Source organism: Pollachius pollachius (assembly GCF_949987615.1).
Source record: "Pollachius pollachius genome assembly, chromosome: 4".
Taxonomy (NCBI): Eukaryota; Metazoa; Chordata; class Actinopteri; order Gadiformes; family Gadidae; genus Pollachius; species Pollachius pollachius.
The window spans coordinates 19,182,138-19,208,616 of NC_136937.1; the positions used below are offsets into that span (position 1 = coordinate 19,182,138).

Here is a 26,479-nt window from a genome sequence, read left to right on the forward strand (position 1 = left end):
GGTGTGTGTGTCTGTGTGTGTGTGTATATATGGATATATGTGTGTGTTTTTGTGTGCATGTGTATATAGGTGTGTGCGTGTGCATGCGGATATATATGTGTGTTTGTGTGTATATGTGTGTGTGTGTGTGTGTGTGTGTCTGTGTGTGTGTGTGTGTGTGTGTGTGTGTGTGTGTGCGCGTGTGTGTGTGTTTGGTGTGGATCCACGTTGAGGCGAGCTGGGGAGAATTAGAACCATACCTTGGATCCATCAGCGAGGCCCTGCCTGGACGTCAAGGCAAACGCACCAACATGTGGAAAGAATTCATGACCTAGTTTTCATTTCCTTGTTTAATATTATACGGAGTGAGGGGGAGGAGAGCGGAGGAGGGAGTGAGAGGAAGACAGTAGGAAGAGAAGGAGCCTGGCACTTTAGAGGTTGGTTCTGCAGCACACCAGTTGTTTTCATTTATATCGTGGCTCCTTAGACACTTTAGGGTTCAGTCGATTCATGAGTTACGCTGCCGTACTCTAGCTCCTCTACACGGTGCTGTAGGTTTGATTTGAGAAGGATTATTCAGGTGTTGTTTGTTAGAAATGTAAGACATTCAATGTCTATTAGCGAGTGAAATGTGCTGTGAGCATATCTGTCCTGGTGACCGCACGCTTGTCTCCGGACGAGACAACTTACCTGTTAGACATCCATGTCTCCTCTCTGGCCAATCAGGGCATCTCTTCCCTGATTGGTCAAGGAATCCATCTTGCCTGTCAATCACATGCGAGTGAAATGCACCACTTCTGAGGAGGAGAAACGTAGAGAGGGGAGAGGGAGGAAGGGAGGGGAGCAGAAAGGGGGACAACTTTTTTTTCTCCTCTGCTCTCTTTGCGAGTCTAGAATGTGACCTACAGCAGCTTTTAAGGGGTGAACTCAACTTGGGTGCAAATTGTTAGTATATGTGCATATATTCCAATGAGCATATGTGAGCATATTCCCCAATGTCCGCAGCATACCTGTTTGAGATTAGGCCACACATGAACACATGATACTGAATTAATATTGAACATATTTAAACCAATAGTCCATGATTCCTGTGTCGTCAAGACAAACACTCTAGCGACACCCGATGCGTCTCTTATTTCCTCTATCAGATGTTGAATCAAGTAAACAGTGGATAAATTAAGTCATTGTAGATATCAACATTTGGTACTCATCATTCAGGTGAATACATTATAATCAGGAGGGCCCAGGGAGGATACAGACCACACACACACACACACACACACACACACACACACACACACACACACACACACACACACACACACACACACACACACACACACACACACACACACACACAAACAGAAACACACACACACACACAGAAACACACACACACGTACATACACACACACACACACCCACCCACACACACACACACACACACAGGAACACACACACAAACATGGACAAATACCTTGATAACATCTTATTCCTTATCAAGACGTGTCACACACATAGCCCCGGGCGGTATCGGTATTGGAAAGAAAACAGTGTTTCCAGTGGAAAATGTTTAGGGTTACGTGAACGGTTAAACAACACCAGTGATGAGGTTCAAAACACGCCACTCATCCATTCATCCATTACAGATTTAAAGTTTATTCAAGTTCAAAATGTGTGAACGGTGTGTTGCCTGTTATAGGAGCAGGAACAGGCAAGACACAAATTGAATGTTGAACAAGGCATGCATGGTAGAGTGACCTTGATCTCCTCTCTCTCTATCCCTCTCTCCTTTCTCTCTTGCTCCCTCTCTCTCTCATCCTCCCCTGATTTACTATCTATAATGTCATTATCGTGATGTCTCCTTCAGAGATTGAGTTAGCTCCATGCCCTCTGGCCAGCAGTCTGATCTGGTCCTCCCGTGGGAATGAGGAGCAGCACTGGGGTCGGGGATTTTAGAGGACCTGTAGTTGATCCAGCCTGGCTGCTCTGCAAACCAACAAGAATTCCCCTCCCCGAGCTGTATGTGTGTCAAATGGAACAGGAGAAGAATCAGAGAAAGGCATGAGGAGCAGCAGGAAATATTGTTGCCTTCTTTTGAAAATGTATTTGAACATGGCTTTAAACAGGAATGAATAATGTTAATAGCAAGGCACCCACCGCCATGACATTTATATAAAGATTTTATTGGTCTATTGCCAATAAAAAAACAAATGAATACACCAATTAAATACCAATACCGATGAAATCCATCAAATCCATTACATACAGAAACTATCATATCAATATAATTGAACATACAAATAATTAAAAATTAAACTGTACAATATTAGAAAATAAATATAATTTACACAATAAAGTAACAGCTGCCTTTATTGTACTACTACTGAGTGTTGTAGAGGTCCGGTGAACACAGCGGTGAATGGACTGCTTCACAGGAAGTGGCCCTCTTCATCTTGACAGAAACAGGAAGCAGTCCAGTCAAGTCAGAGAGGGGAAGGCCTCGGGTTTCCCCTCTCCATCTTCCTGTTGTTTCCATGCCTTCTTCTTTCCCTGCTTTGGGAATTACGGAATTGTTTGCATAAGGGTTTGTTATGATAACAATACGTGGAAATGTTTTGACATCCGGAAATTTTGTTGTTATTTTAATGAGACAATCGTAGTGGGTTTTTCTCTACTCCATGCAATGATGCCTCATGCAGGGGTCTTTTTGTTTTCATCTATCTATCTATATATCTCTCTATATATAGATGTATATATATGTGTATATGTATATATATATATATATATATATATATATATATATATATATATATATATATATATATATATATATATATATATAAATGATGCCCATAAACCAATACATTAGGTCTCACATTGAGTCATGAGCATGATGTTACCCATGGACCTAGTCAAGTGTTTCTTAAAGAAACCTTCTGAGTAGAGCAGCACTCTGCATTTATCTGTACCTGAAGATTTTTGCACATGCTTTGTACACACCTTCCTGCACAGGACACGGAGGTTGTACGGTTGGTTTTAGGAGAGGGGGAAGGGCTGTATGTCACCATCGAACATGCTGTCACGACTTGACATTTCCCATTCACGGTTGATCTATGAATCCTCCTCAACACTCCTCCTCTTGTCTTCCTCAGGTCTGTTCCTGATCCTGGGGCTGATGCTGTTCCCTGCGGGCTGGGGCTCGGACAAGGTGCAGCTGTACTGCGGCCACGACGCCGGGCCGTACCGTGCCGGCCTGTGCTCCATGGGCTGGGCCTTCTACACCGCCATGGGTGGCACCGTGCTCACCTTCCTGTGCGCCGTATTCTCCGCGCAGGCCGAGATTGCCACCTCCAGCGACAAGGTGCAGGAGGAGATCGAGGAGGGGAAGAGCCTCATCTGCCTCCTCTAGGAGTGTCCTCCCCTCTGAAGAGGAGAGGCAGAGGAGGAGAAGGGCCTCTGAACACTGGCCCGGGCCGCAGGAAGCAGGCCCTGCTGTTTGTTTACCACTAAAGACTGAAGAGTGTATTCATGTGTTGTTGAGTGTTGACGCTTGGGAGATGCGGTCAATGTGCCAAGTTTTCTTGAGTGTGTTGTCGGCGTCATTTGTGTTTTTCTATTGTGCGTGTGTGTCTGTGTTTGTGTGTGTGTGTACTTTCTCCCCTTTTCTTTGTTTACCACTAGAGGTGATGAGTTCTCTTTTTCTTTCCATATTATAGTTGTTCATGTGGGTGTCCACAAGAGCTGTGTTTTGTAAATATGTGTCTATGTGTATGTGTCTGTGTGTGTGTATGTGTGCGTGTGTGTGTGTTTGTGTGTGCGTGCGTGCGTGTGTGCGTGTGTAGACTGTACAGAGGATGAGAGAATGATGGTCAGGTTCATCCAGAGCACTGGGATGATAATGATGATGATGAAGATGATGTCATACCTTGCGTTGGGTTGTGTGTTCCGGTTCCTCGGACCAGGACCACAAGGTTCTGCTGCGTTCTACCAGAGCGCCACAGAGGGCAGAGTGACAACTCAACAAGGGAACCACTACTCAGTTGAATATAAAAAAAAAACAACGTTAAATAAGGCCTTTAGAAAGCAAGTGGACCGAGTTCCAAGCCTTAGAAGAATGTAACGTTGTGCTTGAATGACTTTTGTATTTGTTAGACCCTTGAAATGTATTGATGGTATGGACTCGCCAGTGGAGCATCTGGGGGGCTTCATGAGAGAGAGGTCTGTGTTATTAATTTAGATATGTTTTTTCTTTATGTGTGAAACTTCTGCTTTTACATTTTCGTTTTAACGGAAAACTGAAACGTCTCTCTGGTTCCGTTCTGCTCCTCGTATGAATAATATAGTGCTCTCTGTGCGTGAAGACACAGGTTACGCTCACACAAATGAAGTATTAAGGAGTTTCAATAGATGAATAGATAATGGGGTATAAGGATTAGTTCCTCTCTACGTGTTTCTAGAAGGGACCTTGCTCTGGGGAATCTAGCCATGGATGATTAATCTTGGATAGATAACAACCTATCTATCCTAATGTGTTTCTGCCAAATCAATAAAGATACTTTTAAATGAACTGTATGCTGTCCGGCTACTTTTTTTTTCTCAATGAAGTTTAAATGTTTTCTTAAAGTAGTTAGAAAGTAGTTAGTAGTAGAAGTAAAACATTTAATCCATGTTAGTGTGTATAGTGTTTTTGTACGGATATCCCTCTGTCCATGTGAGATAATTAGTTAATTGGTTGTGTGTAGTTAGGTGGATTGCCGTGGATTAGTCAACTGTAAAATAAAGCCCAGTGAGAAAATACCAGAGGTATTGCTGAGCCTCCAGGTCACTACTCCTGGGTTTAGATTAGGTGTCTTTGTGTAACTTTGTAATTCGTAAAAGTGGTATGTTTTCAATTGACTTTACTTTTGTTTAAATGTATTTCAACGCTTAGGATAGTGAGTTATTTAAGCACTGTGTGCATCGGAATAATTTTCATCTGAAAGCCATGACATATATAATCTGTACGCGTTAGGCTACATCTTCCCATACTGAGCTCTGCTGCACTCTGCTGGTGTTTAGCTGCCTGTTCGCCGTCTAAGTAAAGAGTCCCGAGTCTTGCTCCCCCAAAATAGTGTCATTAGGCATGTTGTCAGTTCCCCCAAAACGGAATTGTACACAATCAATTAGACAAATACATCAAACATGAGTAATTTTATTAAACGTTATTACAATAAATATACAAAACTACCTATTCAACATGCTATCAGAGTACACCATGGTCGATCTTTACCGCACACAGGTATTTAGGGGAAAGGCTCATAATCGTTTGATTCTCATCACTCCATGATTGACTCAAATAAAAAAATATTTTTTTTCTAATTCAGTAAGAAACAATCTAAATCGTTGGTTCATTATTAACCAAATCCCTCCATGATTGACTCATTCAGTTTTCAGTGTTTCTACCATAAACGGTGTCGAATCGATAATTAAGGATCTTCTGCCATTTTTCATATGCAACAGATGTATCAACGTGATAGTTGATATTTGTTAGATGCCATTGATTATACAAACGGTAGGAAAAATATTAAGTAGCTTGGTGCACCATTTATTTCTCTCTCACACACACACACACACACACACACACACACACACACACACACACACACACACACACACACACACACACACACACACACACACACACACACACACACACACACACACACACACACACACCTAGATAGGACAGAGACCTGTGTTTAACATTCTCAAAGGTAAGATAGACTACTCCATTTTACGCATAGCAAACTATCGGCATTTATTTACATCTAAAATCACTCTTAACTCCCTTCTCCCCCGCTGTTATGCATCCCAAAAGATAACGTCACACGATCTAAACGGAGATACAATAGCGCGGAGTTTTGCTTTCCAAAGTTTTACATAACTGCTCGTCAACTTCACTGCAACAAAATAACGATGTGATCGCAGTCCTGGACAGTCGGTCCACACAAGACCCGTGAACTAAGACATTAGACAAAACATTACGCCCACGGTCGGAAGCACCTACGTTGCTTACCCGAAGGGCCCAAGTATGCACGCGTGTATCTGAATGTATTTTCTAGCCTCAGTGTGGAGGTGCAGACATAGCAGGCCTGCACCCTGAGGGGACTCTGAGGTAAATCTCCCATGTTCTCAGAAAGGCTGAAGACGGGTTGTGCCGTTTTCAAACCGCGGGACAATAATTTGGATCCGTGGCGCCGCAGACGGGGCCTGAATTGTGATTCATGGTGATTCATTTGCATGAGGAAACGTGTCACCTTAAGCTCCACTCAGAACGCCAATGTCATTATTTATTTAAAGACAAGTTTAGGTTTGCAATGACGGCAGAAATGCAAACAAAAAATACAAGTTAAAGTGCAACTTGGTATTAGTGACAGACCCCCGCAACGTCAAAGGCATTGAGTCCAAGCAAAGGAACCTCCGATGAGACCCAAACTAACCCAGCAGATCATGGTAAGTAGAATACAGAAGGCAAAGACCATGCGTCGTGGAATGCACAGCATTCATCGTTTACAGCTCTCAGTCGCTCCACTAGGGGGCAGCAGAGTGAGGCCCCGATGCACTCCAAACCATCCACTCCTCCCCACTGTTGTGCAGAAATAAATAACAGAAACAGGCAGTTCTGGGATGTAACATAACCCACAGTGACAAGAGAGGTTGTGTCTGAAAACAATGACCAGAATGAATACAATGAAAACTTGGTAATAATCAATAGGCCACACACACACACACACACACTTTTGTGCTGGTTAAGGGCTGGCCGGATGCCAGGGACGGTGTGGGTGGATGGGTGTGTGTGAGTGGGCTGGTGGGTGTGTGGGGGGGGGTTGGGTCCTACAGAGAAGGGGTGAGGCGGGGTACTGCCAGGGTGCTGTTTTTCATCGTTGCAGTCAAGAGAAAAAAACATATAAATATTAATCACTGTGATTGGATGGGAGAAGGCTGTGGGGGAGGGAGGGCTGAAGATGGCAAGGTGGGTCTGGCTCAGATCTGCTCCTTGAAGCTCTCCTGGGCCGCCCGGGCCGCAGCCGTCTGCACCGTCTTGTTGGACATGACCCCGCTGGCGAACTCCTGCTGGGCCTTCTCGAAGCTGGCCCCCGTGGTCCGGTACATCCCATGCACCTGGGGTGAGGGGGAGACAGGGAACAGGTTGTCAAGACACCATGTGGGTCATTTACCTTTTGTGTAACGGCAGATAACTTCATCCAAAAGGACAGTGGATGTGGATTCAGATCCATGTAATGTAGAAGCAGGAAGCGGGGTTAGGGGGCCGACTGGGTGGGCAGCAGACACTGGGCGGTAGAACCCGGGACCTTTGGGCGGTAGAACCCGGGACCTTTGGGCGGTAGAACCCGGGACCTTTGGGCAGTAGAACCCGGGACCTTTGGGCGGTAGAACCCGGGACCTTTGGGATCGGGATCCAACCCCGTAGCCGCCTACTCCACCAGCGCTTCTGGGAAGAAAGTACCTGAAGTAGACGTGCACGAGCAAGAGTTTCCTACCTTTTTGAACATGACGAGGGACATGACCGCCAGCGCGGTGAACAGCCCGGCGATGAGAATCATGATAATGCCCACGGCGATGCTCTTGTTCAGGCACGTTAGGGCAGAGATCCAGCCGCTGAGGGAAGACCGTATGAAATGACCAGTCAACGCCTCAAAACAAGGCTTGAACAACTGTACTTAACAAGCATGATAACATCACAGTGATGAGCACTGAGGCCCTGCCAAGACAAGAACATCAACTATGCTAGGTAGACAGAGCTATTACTTTTTTTTTAAACTTTACCTTATTTTTTTTATTTCTTTATTTTATTATATTATTTATTTTTATTGTATGACAAAGTTTCTATGTGAAGCACTGAACATTGAGTCTGCCTCGTGTACGAAAAGTGACAAATAAAGTTGCCTTGCCTTGGCTTATAGTCAAATCCCATCATCAGGCCTTACAACTGTACCTACTTGATATCTAATGTGCTTGATTAGCAAGAGGACAGCAATACCTACCTTGACAATAGCATTTAAGCTAAGCTAAGCTAAGGTATTTAATAAGAAGAAATAAGAAACATAGCAGAACAGTCAAGGGTCGGCTGTGTCCTTTCAAAATGGCTGACAACGTGCCTGCCACATGTCATCTCACCTAGCACCCCACCCTGTGAGGCCGATCGCCTGGACAACGTACACTCCCACTTGGCAGACATACACGAAGAAGAAGATGAAAAACCTAAAGGAGCTGTCACTCCTGCAGAAGTACAACACAGAAGCACAGAGCGAAATGTTTACTAATACAGTATGACATTTATGACAATTTATTGAAATATATACAGTTTCTATATATTTTTTACATATCTTGAGCCTAATAGTCAGAGGTTTGAGTTTGCTTGGAAAGTTGAAGTGAGAGAGTGAGTGAGTGAGTGTACCTGAACGCGCCATAAAGTGGTCTGTACCAACAGACAAATGAGCAGGGGGTGAACAAGAGGAGCCAGAGGATGGCCAATCCAAAGTCTCCCCCTCGGGACGGGTCCACACAGAACCAGGCCATGCAGCCAATCAGGTTGGCGAACAGCGTCCCACTGTGGACTGGAGGGGAACAGCAGGTGAGTGCTTTAGAACCAGTGGCGGTTCTAGACAAATTTTACTAGGGGGGCCAAAGAGGGGCCGGTGTTCAACCAGAGGGGCACAAAAAAAAGGCACAAAATGATATTTAAAGATTTATTTATTTTATTTTCAAATCAGTAAAATACAAAGAAAACTTCCCTGTATGGCCCAATAAAACAAACCAGCTCAACTGTACTGCATGGCTTTTTAACTTAACCACTCAATTTATGGAGCTCATGCCCTAAATCCTGAAGCTAAAGGAGGTAGGGCCGTAGAAAAATGAAAAATACAGTACAGGGTACAAATACAGTGTTTCAATTCAATGTGAACAAACCTCCAGGGTACAACAAAGGGTATAAAAATGTGACATTACCTATTAATGTAAACACTACACTACAACAACATGATACGGCGGTTGTGCTGTCTGGCAAAACGGTCCACAAATGCATCCAGATCCAGAGCCTTGGCCCTTCTGGACTCTATGCTCAGGACACCAAGATCACTGAGTCTCATGTCAGTAGTGGTGGACCGCAGGAAGGTTTTGATCAGTTTCAGTGTGGAGAAACTGCGTTCGCAAGAGGCTGAGCTTACAGGAAGGGTTACGGCAATCTTGCACAGTCTAAAGAGTTCAAAGAAAACTTCCCTGTATGGCTCAATAAAACAAACCAGCTCAACTGTATTGCATGGCTTTGTAATTTCACCACTCTGTATTTTTCTGTCCAAAACTCTCTTAAATTGATGGAGCTCATGCCCTAAATCATCAATGTCTGCATTGTACAAACGGCCAAATGAAAAAACATTTGTCTCCTTTAAAAAGGCATCACTCTGGGGGTTGAGAGACTGTATGCTTGTCATGAGCTCACAGTTGGTATTGGAGAAACGTCTGTTCAACTCCTTGAGCATGCTGTCAATTACAGGATAGAAAAATGATGTGCAAAACATAGCTTTGTCACGTTCTACCTCCCTCTGACCAACAGTGCTTAGTGTGCAGTAGCCACTGAGCCTAGTGCTCAGCATTGTCTGACGTTTTGCCACTGATGGTGCAGAATCACAGTGCTCACAAATAGTCAATGCTTCATCCCACAACTTATCAAAGAAAGACTCCTGCCTGTGGTCTTTCAATGTCTGGACTAAAGCATTTACCAAGTCAACAGCTCTAGCCAGATCAACAGTTTGTGACTGTAACATGTCAGACAGTATTTTTGTCTCCCCAAACAACTTACTAAGAGTGACAAGGTGCACAACAAATTGTAGGTCAATTTGAGGCAGAAGACCTCGGGTCTCAACAGTTCTTTCACCGTGGCGTTCTTGAGCAATCTGTTGCAGTAGTCGTTTAAGGGCAGGTAGAGTGTCAATTATGTTGCGTAGTGCTAGAAATCGGCATGCCCAACGTGTGTCGCTTAAACGTTGCAACTCCCTTGTTTTGCCATACATTTCTTTTTGGAGAGACAGCCATTTTGGGTGCACATATGAGCCAGAGGTAAAAATATAAAGGCTCTGTAACAAAGAAAAAAACTCCTGTTTCTGGGACATTTTTGACGACATCAACTAACACTAAAATGAGACAGTGTGCACTACAATGAATGTAGAAGGCAAATTTAGCCTGTTCTTTGATCCTTGCCTGAACCCCTGAATGTTTACCGCTCATAACGGCAGCGCCATCGTATGCTTGGCCTACAAGGTTATTTTTGTAGTTCAGGCCGTAACTTTCCAGTAAGTTCACTATTTTTCCAGTTAGGCTTGCTGCATCTAACCTCTCTGCAGATTCAAAATGGAGAAAACTCTCCTTAATGGCCCCATTGTAATAGTACCTGAGTGTGAAAGAAATCCGTTCACTTTTTGAAACATCCTTTGTTTCATCTGCCATGATGCTGAAAACCTCACTGTTCTTCACTTCTTCTATGATTTCAGAACGAACCATTTCTGCCAAACAACCCAAAACCTCATTCTGGATGATCTTGCTTGTGTACTTTGCATTGTTAATAGAAGTTAATCTTCTCTTAACAAGTGGGTCGTGGTTAGCAACTGTGCTAAGAATTTCCCTAAAGTTTCCTTTGTTATTGGACTCTTCAGATTCATCATGCCCTCTTTGTGCTATGTTTTGTGTAGCTGTAAGTAACAGCACTTCCCCAATTGTTTTAATGTATGCCCGATTTTCTTGTACTTGTTTAGTGTGTTCTTTGTTAAGGATATCTGCTAGTGTTGCATCATTTTTAACAGCACTTTGATAATCCCGCCACGCTATCATTGCACACTTGTGTCGCTCAGACTTTGCATGAACTGAAAACCCTGCCTTTCTCATAGTTGCATTTTTCCAGTTTCTAAACCCAGGGGTTGAAACAAAAACAGTGTCAGGGGCCTTTGGTGTGCTAAAATGTCTACATGCATAGCAATATGTAGAGTCCATTATGACAGAATACTCAAGCCATGGATGAAGAGTATACCAGTTTTGCCTGAAGCACCGTCTTCTGTCCCCCATCAAAGTGGTTGGGAATATATTCAAGTTCGGCTGTACTGGTGCATCATTCTTGGACTTGCTGATATCTGTAGAAAGATGTACAATAAACATAGAGCACAACTACAACATTTATTTACTTACGCATGTATATCTGCATGTAGTTCAAGTTTGTGCCATATTGGCACAAATTGAATTTACAGCAGAAAGCATAATTTTAAGGATACACAGTAGACCTACAATGAAATAGTAATTGCACTACTTTGCAAACAGAAATAACCTTCTTCATCACAAACCTGCAGTACTTGATCCACATGGATTTACTTGCTGTACCTCTGGCTGTTTCTCTCTCTGTCTCTGTATGTTTTCTTCCTCCTCACCCTCTTCTTCATCCTTCTCACTCTCTGAAATTTCCCTCTCTGTGTCAGAGCCCTCACGTTCATCACATGCCCTCTCTCCAACCTCCTCCGACTCTCCCTCTTCCTGCTCCTCAGCTCTCTCAATACCTTGACTTGTTTCTCTCACTGCTGTTTCTTTCACTTTTTTGTTTACTGGGGCAAAAAAGGATGCTATATTCTTTCCTCGTTTCATGATAGCTGCTATTAGAAGAAAAAATCGTAGGGGCATGCATTACACTTCGTTGCATAACCATCTCTCCCTACTTAACACGGGAAGATCAACAAGAACAACAAGTCACATAAAAGATTAAATCGTTTTGCTTACCTTCGACTTTTGCAACAGGAGAAATCGTAGCTCCTTTCTTTCTCCAGGAGTATTTGCTGAGCTCGCATTCACCGAGCAGCAGCAACACAGTGTTTGGGTGCACCGTTTGGGTGCGCCGCTCTAATTTACCCGTGTAGAACGTGCAGCAACAATGTTTGGGTGCGCCGTTTGGGTGCGCCGCTCTAATTTACCCGTGTAGAACGTTGCGTCGCATTAGTTCCGCTTTTGGCACTCGCGTGTAAAATCATAATCAATTCATAATTGTTTTATTTGGTCAGCACGGTGGGGCCACAGGGGGGGCCAGGGACATGTCCACAGGGGCACGGGCCCCCGTGGGCCCCCGTGTAGAACCGCCATTGTTTAGAACATGACTGATCCGGTCCAGGAAATCACAGACACCGAATGTAGAACTATTGGTGTACAGCTTAACATCACGGAGTGAGGAAACACACGTGCAAGGTTGTACACAACAATATTAAGATTCTTGCTGCTCCATTTCTCTCACACACACACACACACACACACACACACACACACACACACACACACACACACACACACGACTGGTTAGCAGGACCTGCAAGGCGGTGATGGGAAAGCGGTGCGGGCGGTGGTAGTCATGTGTCTTACAGCCCCAGGGGTTAGGGTTAGGTTAAGGTTAGGGTTGGGGTACCACCGGGCGGTGGTAGTCATTCGTCCTACAGCCCCAGGGGTTTGTGCTGCTGGCCTACATTTCACACAACTCTGGGGAATGTGACGGAGCCCTCTGGTTACACACAGCAGGACGCAGACGCACAATGTGAAATGTGACGCTAAAGTGGGGTTATATGTGGGTGGAGGCGTAGCTGGTTAGAAGCGGCATGACGTGGAGGGGATCCCCACATTCAGTCACAGAAGACCCCCGATAACAGCGGGAGAGAGAGGAAGGAGAACAGGGACACTAGGGACGTCTGTGCCAGGGAGGGCTGGTTGTAAGGCCAGCTACCAGCCAATCATGTGACACAGCCACACAATTGAGAGCACATGACCTGGTCATGTGCTCAGTCATCATGAGCTTACTGAATTAATTTATCCTCTCTTTCTTTCTCTTTCAGTCAGCGGCAAAAAAAGGAGATGTCTATTATTTTACTTCCCTTCCTTGGTTTCATGCTCGCACACATAGATATTTTCTTAAAGGAACAAAGCCTTCGTTGCTTTCTTTTAATTCGACCCATGGGATAACAGGGGGAGAATGAGAACACTTGCAATAGAGTTTACGTTGAAAAGTAAACGCCTATGAGTAAACTCCACAAAACCTTACTGAGGTTACCTTACAGACTGACCAGAACTGTATTTGATTCATTTTAAAAAGGATGTCACTAACAATAACAAACCATAAACAAAACTACAAAAAAAAAAGGGTTAATGTTGAGTCCTGTTTGGACTCGTACTACTAGTAGTACTAGTACTAGTGGCCCAGACCAAACAGGGCTTTTGGTTTCGGGTTTACATCTTATTTTATGACTAACATCACCTGTATTTAACTTCTATAATTAAAAGGTACAATATGGACCATTGCCATTGGGTGCTGGGGGGGGCGACTGCCCCCATATACATTTGTATTTTATAATATCCATTTTGGGGTTTTCTCCAAATGTGAGAAGTAGCTATTCCCAACTTATTCATAAATGATCTGTGAGATGAGGAAGAGAGTGGGGGAGGGGCCAGCTGCGGACAGTCAGTGCACCAGTTGGCAGTTGGGCTGCACTTCATGACATTATCAGCCGGTCTGACGTGACTAGCCTGCTCAAAGAACGATCATGTGTCATTTCCCCTGAAGATGGTATTTTTTGATGTGGGGCCAGAAAAAACGTCAGTGTGTGTGACCTGCTCATGGATACGTTTGCAATTGATCCCTTTTCTGCAAATTATAAACAAGCTCGTCCGGCAATTGTGGTGCCCATCTTGAAAGCGTTCTACAACTCTCAAGGGATTTGCACGTGTTATAGCAGGACTCTGCTCATGCATTTTTTTCAGGGCGAGGCTTTTTATTCTGGATAGAATCTAGTTCACTCTCAGTTCATCCAGTTCATTTGTTTACTTCTACGGCTGCATTATGCTGGGCTTGTGTGCCAACTTCTTTCATATCTGGCAACCCATGGTACTCAGAGAATAGTGAATCATACACACCAACACGCCAAAACAGAAAAAACAATGTTTCGACCCAGAATGTTGGACACAACGTTTCCCAGGAGAAAATACCGGCTGCAGAATTGTTGCCGGAAAGGCTGGTATTTCAATTTGAGTTTTCTTAAATCTCTGATCATGGTCATTCAATGATTAAGCAAACTACATGTATAAGATATACTATACCTCCTTTCATTTTCTTTCAGGTTTGTTACAGCATTTTCCATCAGAGAAAGAAGCCATACAACTTTTCAACCGTCACTTCCAAATATGTTTCGTATTAGGTTGGGTTTTAGCTCAAGTGGAGTCTCCCAAAGGGATGTGTGCGGTGGTGGGTCATCCACACACATAGCAGTATGGGGAATGAGAGGAGCACTCACACATCCACAGGTAGTAGATGATCTTGACGGTCTTCTGGAAGTCCACTGGGATGTCCACGGTGATATCATGGTAGAAGCATGGCCCTACTGGGAATTTCTCTGGAAGTGGAGGCCAGTTGTTTTTCCGGCCTACCAGGACATAAACAACAGTAATAATTAATATTCATAATCCTAGTCCGTCATCAGCCTGAGTAAACAACAATTGATTGAAGAGTTGGTGCAAAGCGTCGGGGTCGGTGACTGTTGTAGTGAAGAACTCCAGAGAAAGTAAGGAGCAGGACCCGTAGGACAACGCCATGACGTCACATGGGTGCTCAGCATGGGTGCTAGAGGCCATGCAGAATTCAAGAGGTGGTATTAAAAAGTAACAAGAATAGGACAGCCTTTGACGAAACCTCCCGGGTTGCTTAGGAGCCGTCACCGGGAGACAACCATGCACATGGTCGGGTGATGAAAGCTCATGATTGGTCCGCATCATGTGCTACTCATTTCGCCATGTGTCAAGTGTAAGTTCCCTTCCCTAAGCTATGGAAAACTTTCCTTAAAACTATTTTTAATGAGTCATTCCAGCCGATCGACCACTTGCACCGTTGACTTCCCTTCTAGTCCACCTGGATGACTCCAGGAAGAAGCCCCAAACATTAGACTGAACCAGAGCCCCCTCTGGGATCCCCCTCTCTTGGATGGAAGGCCAACCCCCCCCGCCCCTCGCCCACCTCCTGAGGCGCTCAGCGACTGCATTTCTCTCTCCCTGCGGTCCAGCTCCGCAGCCTTCCTCTCCAGATCCTCCTGTCTCCTCAGGAGCTCCTCGGCTATGCGTGCCTGCTGCTGCACACGATACACAACACAAACCAAGACCTTCAGCATCTAAATCAAGCTCTCAGTTCTACTCCAGATAACCCAATCTAGGCATGGACCACCCAGTGCACTCTCTCCATCAGGAATGAGTTGCTATTGAGTGTGAAGATAGCGGGTGTGGCGAGACGATGGAAGGAGGGAGACTAGACCTGGGTGGGGGGCTGTGCGTAGGACAGGGTGTCCTCGGTGGGGTTCATGATGGCGGGCTGGGCATGGACGGCGGCTCCCACGGCTTTGGGTGCCATGGCCGCCAGAGAAGCCTATGGGAAGGGGAAAGGAGGGCATGGTTAGCTAGTTGCCATGATACAGATATAAGGTTTAGGGAGTTTAAAACCAAAACGATGATTGGTTTAATTCTGCATCAGCATTTTGAGTTTCGCTGGGTTTCATTGATGTCAATAGTCTTCCCAGTTAAAACACTTTCTATGGTTTCAAACTTGGCCACTCTATGAATTCGTCATGTACTTTATTTTCATTGATATCTGCAATACTACAACATTTGCATCAGTAATTATAACAAAAGACCTGAGATTATGCATGAATCCATCACATGTCAGGCCATGTAGTGCACCATCATGTATAGGGAAATAGGTGAAGACATAATCAAGCAGATGTGTTCAAATGCTCTGAAGAACATTCTGTTGCATGTTACTTACTGGTTTGCCATCTGTGAAAGGGTTGTACTCTTCCAGAGCGGAGGGAATATTCTGAGTTACGCGAGTCACCGACGGATCCTTTCAAGTATGAACAAGGAGAGACAGAGCTCTGTTAAATACAATCACACGGAATCATTTTCGTACAATCACTTCTGCTCTTCTGGTGACACCAGTGTGGATACCAAGTGGGGCTGAACAGAGGCCTCTGGAAGCAGAACGGCTCGGCTATTAGTCCTCCCATTATGAAGACATAAGCACTCATTACTCTAAAAACATCCAGCCGATAATTCTATACTGCCAAACATGGCTTCACTCTGATCATTTTCACAGCAAGCCTGTCTAAAAATAGCCATGGGTTGTAACAGAAATGTGTGGTGAAGGAACATCTCTAGACGCAGAACTGAGATAGAAATAAAAAAGATGAATATAGAGAAGGGTATTGACCTCTGATGGATCGTTAAAATATGTATAAAATATTTACATCATATTTTACAGAGAAGTGATGACAAAAAACTAGCTAAAGCTCAATAACTAAAAGCCTGAGCAGCCGATGAATAACCAGGCACAGTGGTTATTTGTCCACGCCTAAATTTAATGTTTACTCATGGAGCACATTCCAGTGAATTACAGTGCACTTACTAATTTCTCCTCTTATACAGGCAACGCAACATGTTGCTTTTTGTGTAGACCGACACTAGCAGCAATTGAGATAAAGAGGAAGCTTACCATTAGCAGTAATTCATACAGCCCTTCAATGAGTATCCTAGTCAAGATCGGTAGTCTCTATCCACAAGCAGTTTAACAGTCTCCAGACGAGCACTTGCTATGTCTTCCAAACTCTTAAAGTTATAGGGACATCTCTCCTTGCAATACACACATACACACACACACACACACACACACACACACACACACACACACACACACACACACACACACACACACACACACACACACACACACACACACGACTTTTGCCAGGCCAGTGCGTTAAATATTTAGTGTGTTGTCATTCATTGTTAATGAGGTCTTTCCAGCAGCCCCACAAATGTACACTTTGACTGTTGCGTTTCATTCCTCAAATGCCTTGACAGTCAAATAATCATTTAAGAAGGTCAATAATAATAGTTAAAACTTAAAACCAAATTACATTTTCCAATTGATTGAATTTAGTTAGTCTCTTAAAAAAATATATGCCTACTATACAGCAAATACTATGAAACAGACTGTATAAACGATTAGATGCATGATTAGTCGAAACACAAATAACTCAGTTGCCAAGTGGATCATAATACCACCTGTTAGTGATGGAGCAACATATGATTTCATTAATTATTGAACATGGCTTGGGGTAACGGCTCCATTGGTTTTGGGGCTAAAGCAGAAGCCAACAAACTAAAGAGAGGTGCAGGAACACTAGACGACCAACCACATGTCAATAATAACCATCCACTATTTAACTGTCAATTTGCCCTTGATATCAATGGCATGTGTATTCATATTCATACATGGTGTATGTACTGTACCACAATACATAACAACCAAGACCCAGCAGTGCCGTTTTGTGCTTAAACTGCTCAATAACTTCCTAGACCTCCAAGTACATCTCTGCATGCTTATTGTGAGCGGACTTGCCTAACAAATGTCCCGTCACTCTTGTCGTGACATTTGTTATCCATTTTGACCTGTAAACCCAACCAACTTTATATTTATTCTGCCAACAAAAAGTTACACTAACCTTACAAATACAAAAAATGTGCAAGGTTAGGGTGTAACATGAGCACTGTTATTCTGTGTAAGGCCAGTCCACTCACAATAAGCATGCAGAGATGTACTTGGAGGTCTAGGGAAGTTATGAGCAGTTTAAGCACAAAACGGCACTGCTGGCGTCACATAAAAGAGAAGTATCCACCCAAAAATTAATCCTGCATTAGTCGTTTGATAATGCATTTAAACATACATCATGTTATGATAACATGAGATACATAGGATGCATAATATGCACACTGATAGACATAATGTTAGGTAGTGGAGTGGAGTGGTACTACCAATCATGTCGGATTACTTCTATTCTGAGACTCTAACTGACTCTCTGTCTGGATCAGATGTTTTAACTTGCACGTTGCCTCGTATTGACAAAGTAAACTAACAGCACATCTAATACATTCGGCTAGCCCTTTAATTTACATCCACTAGGGAAATAACTGAACACATAGTTGCACTTACAAAAAAAGCAATGGCAGAGAAATGTCTTCAACGACTATCATATCACATATGGTACAAACCAAGCCAGAACCTAATCTGATCTGAATGTGAGCGGAGAGGAACGATAGTCCAACTCTGCATAGCAGACAGGCAGACAGACAGCCCCACTACATAGCAGACAGGCAGGCAGACAGCAACACTACAAAGCAGGCAGACAGACAGACAGACAGCCACACTACATAGCAGGCAGGCAGGCAGACAGACAGACAGACAGACAGACAGACAGACAGACAGACAGACAGACAGACAGACAGACAGACAGACCCACTACATATCAGACAGGCAGACAGTCACACTACACAGCAGCGCAGCTGACATGAGTATACATGGCTCATATCAACAGGAAAAGGCTAGGCTAGCGCACAGCTCTCTACCTGGAACGGGTTGCTGACCTCCGGGTCGGCGAACGGGTTACTGTCGAAGTCTGACATGGTAACGGCGCGTTAATCGGGCTGTTCCGCCTGCCTATCCGCGAAAGGAAACAAAAAAGGCGATTTAAAGGTTTGTTTCAGAGCAATGTCAATACGCCTCCTCTCCTCTGACGTGAACGCGCTCTCCTCTGACGTGGACGCGCTCTCCTCTGACGTGGACGCGCCGCCGCCGTCGATAGTGAATCGGCGGGCGACGATAGGTTACCGAGACGACCCGTGAAACATAACGACGACATAATAACATGTTATTATACCATACAATAACAGTTTTTTGTTTAACGTAAATATAAACCAAATGATACACCGATACACATCACGTGTATCAGCGTGTACAATGCCTTTAGTTAAATTCCAGAGGCAGATATTGTATCAATTTTTTTATATGAAAATAAAGATCAAAACCCCGTCAACGACTACTAATGACGTATACTTCATGGTATGATAACATGAGATATATTGGGTGCATTACACACACGGATAGACCTTATTTTAGGTAGTGGAGAGTGGTGGTAGGCTACTGCCAAACCGGTTGGATTCCTTCTTGACCGAGACTCTCAGGGTCTGGCAAAAATGTACAAAGTAAATGAATAACACATCTAATACTTCCAGCGAGCCCCTTGAATATGCATCCATTAGGGACATATAACCGCATACATAGCCTACAAATGTGCAATATATATAGGTAAACAGTAGGTCAAACAACCAGGACAACATTTCGATACATTTAAACAATACAATACAATGGGACAATTAAGAAAGCTATTTAAAACAGGAGCAATTAAATGGGATTTTAATCATCCCCTTGAACGTCTCAATTGAGACCAATCAATGATCTTATAATGTTGTTATGTAAACCCACAGTGCACCCTGTGGCTCTACGGTGGCTGTGAGGCTAATGGCGCGTTCACATCGCTGGAAATTATGGTCCATGGAAATTATGGGGAAAACATTTTCGCGACGTCGTAAAGTTCGCGTGAAAGACACCTAATGACCCTGTTATATTTCTACTTCCGTTCGGCAACTCGGGCCAAGTTTTGATAACAGAGTTGCCCAATGCTTCTCATAAATGAAAGCAAAAGGATAGTAGGTAATAGGCTACAAGGAAATAAATGCGTTCGAACTTGAAACTGAACCTACTAAGTTCTATTTAGTTCTGACTTTTTTTTTATTGGATAAAAAATCTGCTGTGAATAACTTTTACATTCCCAACGCAGCGCGCATGAATGGTCGCTATCGGGAACACGCGCGAGCCGTCTCGTAATCACCAGGAGAGTGAACGCGCCTGCTCCCTGAACACCTGATAGGCTTGTGACGGCAGTAGCCATGGCAACAGTCCGGTCAGGTGCCACGTTTACAGATGTACGCGTTGTAGAGCCTCGATTCCCAACCCCGGCCCCCGGACCAGAGCCGGTCCGTGAACCCGTTAGAACCGGGCCTTGAAATATTTACAGAAAAGGCTCAAATTATATATATATATAAAAGTAAATACAATTTACAGAATGGGCTCAAATAATAATAATGTATATATATAAATTATATATATATATATATTATTATTATTATTTGAGCCTTTTCTGTAATTTTTATTTACTTTTTTACTCAGACTCCACATGCATTTGTAGTGGAGAAAAGGGAAACATTTTGTGAATTGTTCAGAAAGTTGAAACTTGTGTATATTAAATTCATATAATTGCCTTTGTTGCCACCTAGTTCGTAATATGCAACTAAACCACTGTAAATTCAGCACTGTTAATTAACTGTGTCTTTGCACTACTTTTGTGTTGGTGACTTTTCTTACGTTTCTCTTATAAATTGTATAATTTCATATCATTGCATTGTTGAAGGTAGCCTGAGACAACCGGTCCTCCAAATGTTTTTATGAATAGGCCTATGCCGTTCCTTGGAACAAAAAAGGGTTGGGAGGGAACCCCTGTTGTAGAGCCGCGGTCCCGTGGTTAGAAGGAAACGCGCTCTACGTGCACTAGCGCGAGGACTCCTCACGTGACCCCTCGTCCCGCACTTCCGCTCCTGCGTGGAAAAGTTAGTCGAAATCTTGGTGAAGTTTAGCCTCGCAGTCCTTGAACACAACACTACATTCATACGTTTACGTGGCGGAGTTTGAGTTCGGCACGTCATATACATTTTGGGGATAACATATGCTTTGAGTGTACACGTTTTTAAAGATGTTAAACACGTCGACGAACGCCTCCTACAACGACCAAGGAGGAGCTGAGGCTGCAGTGGAGGTCTGTACGGAGGGGACCTCCACCACCTCCGGCACCGGGGCGGGCTTCGGACTGTTCAGCACCGACTTTAAAAAGTAAGGGTTAGTGTGTGTGTGTGTGTGTGTGTGTGTGTGTGTGTGTGTGTGTGTGTGTGTGTGTGTGTGCGTGTGCGTGTGTGTGTGTGTGTGCGTGTGTGTGTGTGTGTGCGTGTGTGTGTGGGTGCGCGCATCCAGACATGGATGGCCAGTCAGCATGTGATATTCTTGCCGAGATCCTTTAATAGTTATTGTTACATGTACTTGACTCAATTGAAGGATTGTTATTCTCTTGGACTCGTGTCTTTGTCCTGCCCACTGGAGTCATGGATCACGGAGGCACCTGACCAGTACAGCTGCTGCATGTCAGGTTATACAGGCCTACAATTCTCTGATGTAGGACTCCTCATAGTGACACACAAGTGACACAGTGTCGGTCTACACAAAAAGCAACATGTTGCGTTGCCTGTATAAGAGGAGTTAAAATAACTAATGTCTCCCATTACAATCATCAAGGCCCTCGACTCCGCCCAACAAGGTGCAAGGATCTATAGTATGCGGGGGAAAATTGAAGTAACTAAATCAAGATACAATCAGGAAAAAAAAAATCTACCCCTTATGGCAAGTTATTCTTTAGGGCAAGTTCTTGGCCAAGAAAACCAGCATGTTGACTTTGCTGGGTTTCAAACATGCACGTTGACATGTTACCACATTCCCTGATGTGCTGAATAGCCTCTCAGAAGGTGAACTAGTGGCAGGTATACAAAGATACCTCCGAGCTAGCTATTTTTTACAAAGCCCAGCAGCACGGGCAATGCGGCTGTCATCTTTAACAGCATTTTCTGGAAAGACAGGAAAACACATGAAAAAAATATTAAAACCTACCAGTAATCATTGTAGCCTAACTGCAAAATCTAACAATTTTGTAATAATTACAAAGAAATAATTCAGAGACTGCATAATTAACTACAATTATTACAAAGTAATAATTCAGGGACTACATACTAGTTAACTACAGTAATTACAAAGTAATGATTCAGGGACTAGACAGACTACCATTATGTGGCATGTAGTAGTAGTTTAACTTGTAGGCATGAGCTCAAAATCAATAGGTTACAAAACAATAGACACAGAGGTTCTCAAAAAACAAAAAACAATATAAAATAATAACAATAAATAACAAAAACAATAATTAAACAATAATATTACAAAATAAGACGGCAATAGATAACAATAATGCCACGTAAAGCAAATGTATTAATTTACACTTACCGATGGCAAGATGCAGCCTGTGGCCAAAACACTGAAGTCTGACCCAGTGGTTGAGTTCGGTGGCCTTCACAACGTTTGACCCGTTGTCGGTGGTGATGCAAGCTAGCTGCTCTTCCCGCAAATTCCAGCTGGTCAAAGCCTCACGTAGTCCACACGCAATGTTTTCCCCAGTGTGTTCTCCGGGGAAGTAGGCTGTCTGTAGACATCGCGTTTTCAGTTCAAAGTCTTGATCCAGGAAGTGTACAGTGAGGCTGATGTAGGGCTCTGTCGTTCGACTGGACCAAAGATCTGTGGTACAGGCGTAGTGTTCAATTTGACCCAGTTCCGATTCCACTGTCTTCCTGCATGTGTCGTACATTTTTGGAATGGCGACTTGGGAAAAATAATTGCGTGATGGAATGCTGTATCTTCGGTCCAGTTTCCTTATCAGACTCACAAAACCATCTTTGGTCACTGTGTTTATAGGCATCATGTCCTTAGCCAAATAACGAGTTATGGCCTCTGTTATTTCTCCGTGGCGTTTGGATGTTTTCTCGTAAGGAGTCACGCACGCAAAACTCTGAGAAATGGACAGTTGCAAGGTTTTAGATTTGCTGCTACTCAACGTTTTTGGTTTTGTGGTTTGGCTAGCTTTGAATTGTTCGTGTAGTTCTTTATGGTTGTGTTGCAGGTGGTGATGGAGGTTTGTTGTGTTTCCTCTGGAAGTTGCCACAGCTGTTCGGCATGTTTTACACAGTACCTGTGTTTGTAACACGTCGTCGCTACGGAATCCAAAATAACTCCAAATTGCAGAAGTGCAGTTCTTTTTCACCACAAGGTCTTCGTCAACCACATTTTCCTCGCTATTCTCTCCTTTCTCCGCCATCGTGTTACATAGCCTCGCAGTCGCCACAAAATTAACACCAATTAATTTGAGGGTGGCTCCGGAACACATAGGACCCGGGGGAACATAGGACCCGGGGACGCTGCCGGCGCCGACGGCTAGCTGTTGCTTCATCTGATTGGCCAAATGGTGTGAATGCATGGCGCATGTATCCAGGGCTCCATCTGATAGGTCAAATGTTCGCATGCTGGGTGTGAATACATGGCGCGTGTAAATAAAATGATTTTTATTCATCGCGTTTCAGGCATCTTTTCCGATGTGTTAACCGCGCATGTTCATATCGCGATGACGATGAAAATACGATTTATCGGGGGGGCTTCCGGTTACGTCATGGAGGGATAGGTCGCACGGTATCAGAGCTCCCGATAGCCAGGTGCTAATACCCCTGAAAACTCGAATATTCAGATCTAGAAATCATCTCTGCTGTAATGACAAGGGGGAGAGGTTCGAAGGGTAGGAAAACTGTGGTTAATCAGCCTGAAAATACGGCGCAAGACGAAGCTGAAAACGCGCTAGCTGACCTCGAGATGGAAGAAGATGGCGGCCATGAAACTACCTGCTTTGAACTAGCCGACAGCGAGGCTGGAATGCGCTCGGGTCTGGCAAACATTAGCAAGGACATAAAGGACTTAAAAACAGAAATGAAAGCCTCATTCCGCGCATTTGGTGAAGATTTGAGGAGGGACGTGAAACGAGACTTGGATGATTTCAAAAAAGGAATTAACCAAGAGTTCACTAAACTTGGCACTGAACAGCAGCTGCAGAGCGGGAGGCTAAACGAGGCAGAGACGCGGCTGGAGAAGCTAGAATCTTGGGCACTGGAGGCAAACAACGCTCTCATTACCTCTTTGAAAGAACAGAAAACACTGCAAGACAAGTTAACTGATTTGGAGTCGAGGTCGAGGAGAAATAATCTCCGCATCTATGGGGTCTATGAGTTTTTGCAAGACATGCTCAGGCGGGAACTTCAACTGCCAGATGACTTAAATCTCCAAATACAAAGAGCGCACCGATCGCTGGCACCCAAGCCAGCAGCCGGCGCTCAGCCGAGACCTATCATCGTTAATTTCCAGGAATTCACCACCAAAGAGAGAGTCTTACGGGACGCGTGGAAAACCAAAATACAGCTGAGAAACAAACTTCTGTCATTCGATCACGATTATGCGACAGAGGTTGTTCAAAAGAGGAAAGAATACAACGCTTCTAAAAGAGTCCTGAAGGAAAAAGGCATCCGGTTTCAGACACCATTCACCAGGATGAGAGTCCACTGGAGCACGGGAGCCCGAACCTACAACGACGCGAGGGAAGTGAAGGAGGAATTGGTGAAACGCGGACTCATTGAACCGACACCGGCTCGCGACACGGAGGAGACCGGGTTGGAGACACGGCTTTCCGCGGCGATGGAGTGGCAGTGCAGAGAGGGACCTCGGAGGAACACCGCTTCAGCAACGACCATGGCAACGACACGCGCAAGGGATAAACTACAAGAATTCAGAAGATCTGGAGATTGAAGTAGGATTAAGACAACAAACATGATAACCTGTCCGGTAGGAATGTTCCGTTTTAAACTACGTCTACAAAAGGCTGAATATTGATCAGCGCGTTTACCCTATGTAAGTATAAAAGACTATCGGGACCTGAGTGTTACCCTATTTTTTATTAATTTTCTCATAGTTTTTTTTATCCGTTGGACTCATTTAGAATGACGAAAACCTGTACCGTAGGCCATTATGTCATTACTAAGTTAGGGCCCTCTCCGAATGAGAGGCTTTCCCTTCGGCCCCCCAACGGGACCGGAATTCTGGAGGACGAGAAGACCCTCCTTCTTTTGGAAGTGTTTTATTTGTTTAGTTCGTATTGTGCCACTGTTCAGGCACGGTTAGTTCAAGTGTTTTATTTGTTTAGTTCGTATTGTGCCACTGTTCAGGCACGGTTAGTGGTGCCACTGATGTTCTTATTTGTCCTTAAGTGATGCACGTTAGTGATGTGAGGATAGCGTCCTTAAATGTGAATGGTTTAAATAATCCAATTAAAAGGAAAAAAGTAATAACCAAAATGAAGAGGGAAAACATCCACTTGATATATTTACAAGAGACTCACCTCTCTCAGAAGGAGCATTCTAAGCTTGGGTCTTTTGGATATAAAAATGCCTTTTATAGTACGTTTAAGAATGGCCCCAAAAGAGGAGTTGCCATATTAATCTCTAATTGTGTGAACTTTGAATTCATTAAAGAAATAAGGGACAAAGAGGGGAGATATGTCGTCGTAAAGGGAAAAATTGACAATAATATAGTTACTTTGGTTAATGTCTATGTGCCACCCGGTAGTGATAAAACTTTTCTGAAATCAGTGTTTGAAATTATAGTCTTGGAAAATGAAGGGACCCTGATTTGTGCAGGGGATTTTAATATGGTCTTGAATCCTAAACTTGATACAACCAATGCTAAAAGAAATAAGACACAATTATCAAAACTTGTCAATATCTCACTAATTGAACTGGGGATGTTTGACGTGTGGAGGGAACTCCACCCTTTAGAGAAGGACTACACGCATTATTCTGCTCCTCATTCCGTTTACTCTCGAATAGATTACTTTTTTATGAATACAGCAGACAGACATAGAATACAAGATTGTAGTATTGGGATAGCTGATCTGTCTGACCATAGTATAGTCTACCTTAACATTAAATTGGAGGCAAGGAAGAAAAATTCACTCTGGAAATTAAATGCAGGTATGTTAAATAATCGGGACACAAAAGAGGGAATTAAAAAAGAAATTAAAAGTTGCATAGAAGAAAATATAGACAGCCCTGTTGATGATACCATTCTTTGGGATACGGTTAAAGCGGTTATGAGAGGGAGATTGATATCAAGGGCAGCATACCAAAAGAAAATTAGAGGGGAAGAATATAAAAATTTGATTAATCAATTAAGAATACTGGAACAGAAACATAAAAACCATGAGGATCGAGCCCTTCTACATCAAATAAACATTATAAGACGACAGATAGACGACAATTTAAATAATGAGATTGAGAAAAAACTGAGATTTACTAAACAAACATATTATGAATCGGGCCCCAAAGCGGCTAAATACTTAGCTAGACGCCTTAAGGTGCAGCAAGCTGCTAATACGATACACAAGATCAGAGACCCCTTAACAAAATAAATTTTATTTAAACCGGAGGAAATAGAAAAGGTCTTCAAAGAATACTATGAAAACCTGTACTCTCAGCCCCCAGCAAAAGAAAAACACGAGATGAAAGAACTTCTCAATTCATTGGACTTACCGGCTATTGGAGAAGATCAAAATAGAAAATTAAATTCTGCTATTACTAAAAAGGAATTAGACAGTGCTATTAGCAGATTAAAATTGAACAAATCACCAGGCAGTGATGGCTATCCGGGCGAGTGGTATAAAACATTTAAAGAGGAATTGTCACCACTTCTTCTGAACTCCTTTAATGTAACTCTGATAGAGGGTAAAGTGCCCCCCTCTTGGAAAGAGGCGGT

The 26,479-nt window shown here is 43.6% G+C and overlaps 3 protein-coding genes across 6 annotated transcripts in view; 2 read left to right on the forward strand and 1 right to left on the reverse strand.

Annotated features, from left to right (window-relative positions):
• The window catches only part of lhfpl2a (LHFPL tetraspan subfamily member 2a), a 32,550-nt gene extending 28,021 nt beyond the window's left edge, over positions 1-4,529 (forward strand). For both annotated transcript variants that reach the window (XM_079735153.1, XM_079735154.1), the window contains exon 3: positions 3,135-4,529. In XM_079735153.1, the coding sequence (XP_079591279.1) occupies positions 3,135-3,391 (257 nt within the window). In that variant the 3' untranslated portion in view covers positions 3,392-4,529. The remainder of the gene's footprint in view (positions 1-3,134) is intronic.
• Positions 4,530-5,157: 628 nt separating this feature from the next.
• Positions 5,158-18,675, reverse strand: LOC307074797 (secretory carrier-associated membrane protein 1-like). 2 transcript variants are annotated; one of them, XM_079735151.1, is made up of 9 exons: positions 18,496-18,675; positions 15,857-15,934; positions 15,350-15,460; positions 15,059-15,167; positions 14,343-14,471; positions 8,441-8,600; positions 8,161-8,262; positions 7,524-7,641; positions 5,158-7,143 (listed from the first exon to the last, which is right to left on the reverse strand). In XM_079735151.1, the coding sequence occupies exons 1-9, from the start codon at positions 18,550-18,552 to the stop codon at positions 7,006-7,008; spliced, it is 1,002 nt and encodes a 333-aa protein (XP_079591277.1). In that variant the 5' UTR covers positions 18,553-18,675; the 3' UTR covers positions 5,158-7,005. The 2 variants fall into 2 exon arrangements, with proteins under 2 accessions (XP_079591277.1, XP_079591276.1); XM_079735150.1 differs by having other exon boundaries at positions 15,059-15,170.
• A 1,910-nt stretch (positions 18,676-20,585) lies between these two features.
• Positions 20,586-26,479, forward strand: part of ap3b1a (adaptor related protein complex 3 subunit beta 1a) — a 65,171-nt gene continuing 59,277 nt past the window's right edge. For both annotated transcript variants that reach the window (XM_079735139.1, XM_079735140.1), the window contains exon 1: positions 20,586-20,872. In XM_079735139.1, coding sequence (XP_079591265.1) covers positions 20,736-20,872 — 137 coding nt within the window. In that variant the 5' untranslated portion in view covers positions 20,586-20,735. The remainder of the gene's footprint in view (positions 20,873-26,479) is intronic.

Bases quoted from the DNA above. Each gene is read 5' to 3' on its own strand.
- LOC307074797 (XM_079735150.1), bottom strand. From the start codon at position 18,552: ATGTCAGACTTCGACAGTAACCCGTTCGCCGACCCGGAGGTCAGCAAC. The intron at 8,263-8,440 runs GTACACTCACTC...GTACTTCTGCAG, and splicing joins CCACTTTATGGCGCGTTCAG to GAGTGACAGCTCCTTTAGGT. The intron at 7,144-7,523 runs GTAGGAAACTCT...CCCTCACCCCAG, and splicing joins CCCTCGTCATGTTCAAAAAG to GTGCATGGGATGTACCGGAC.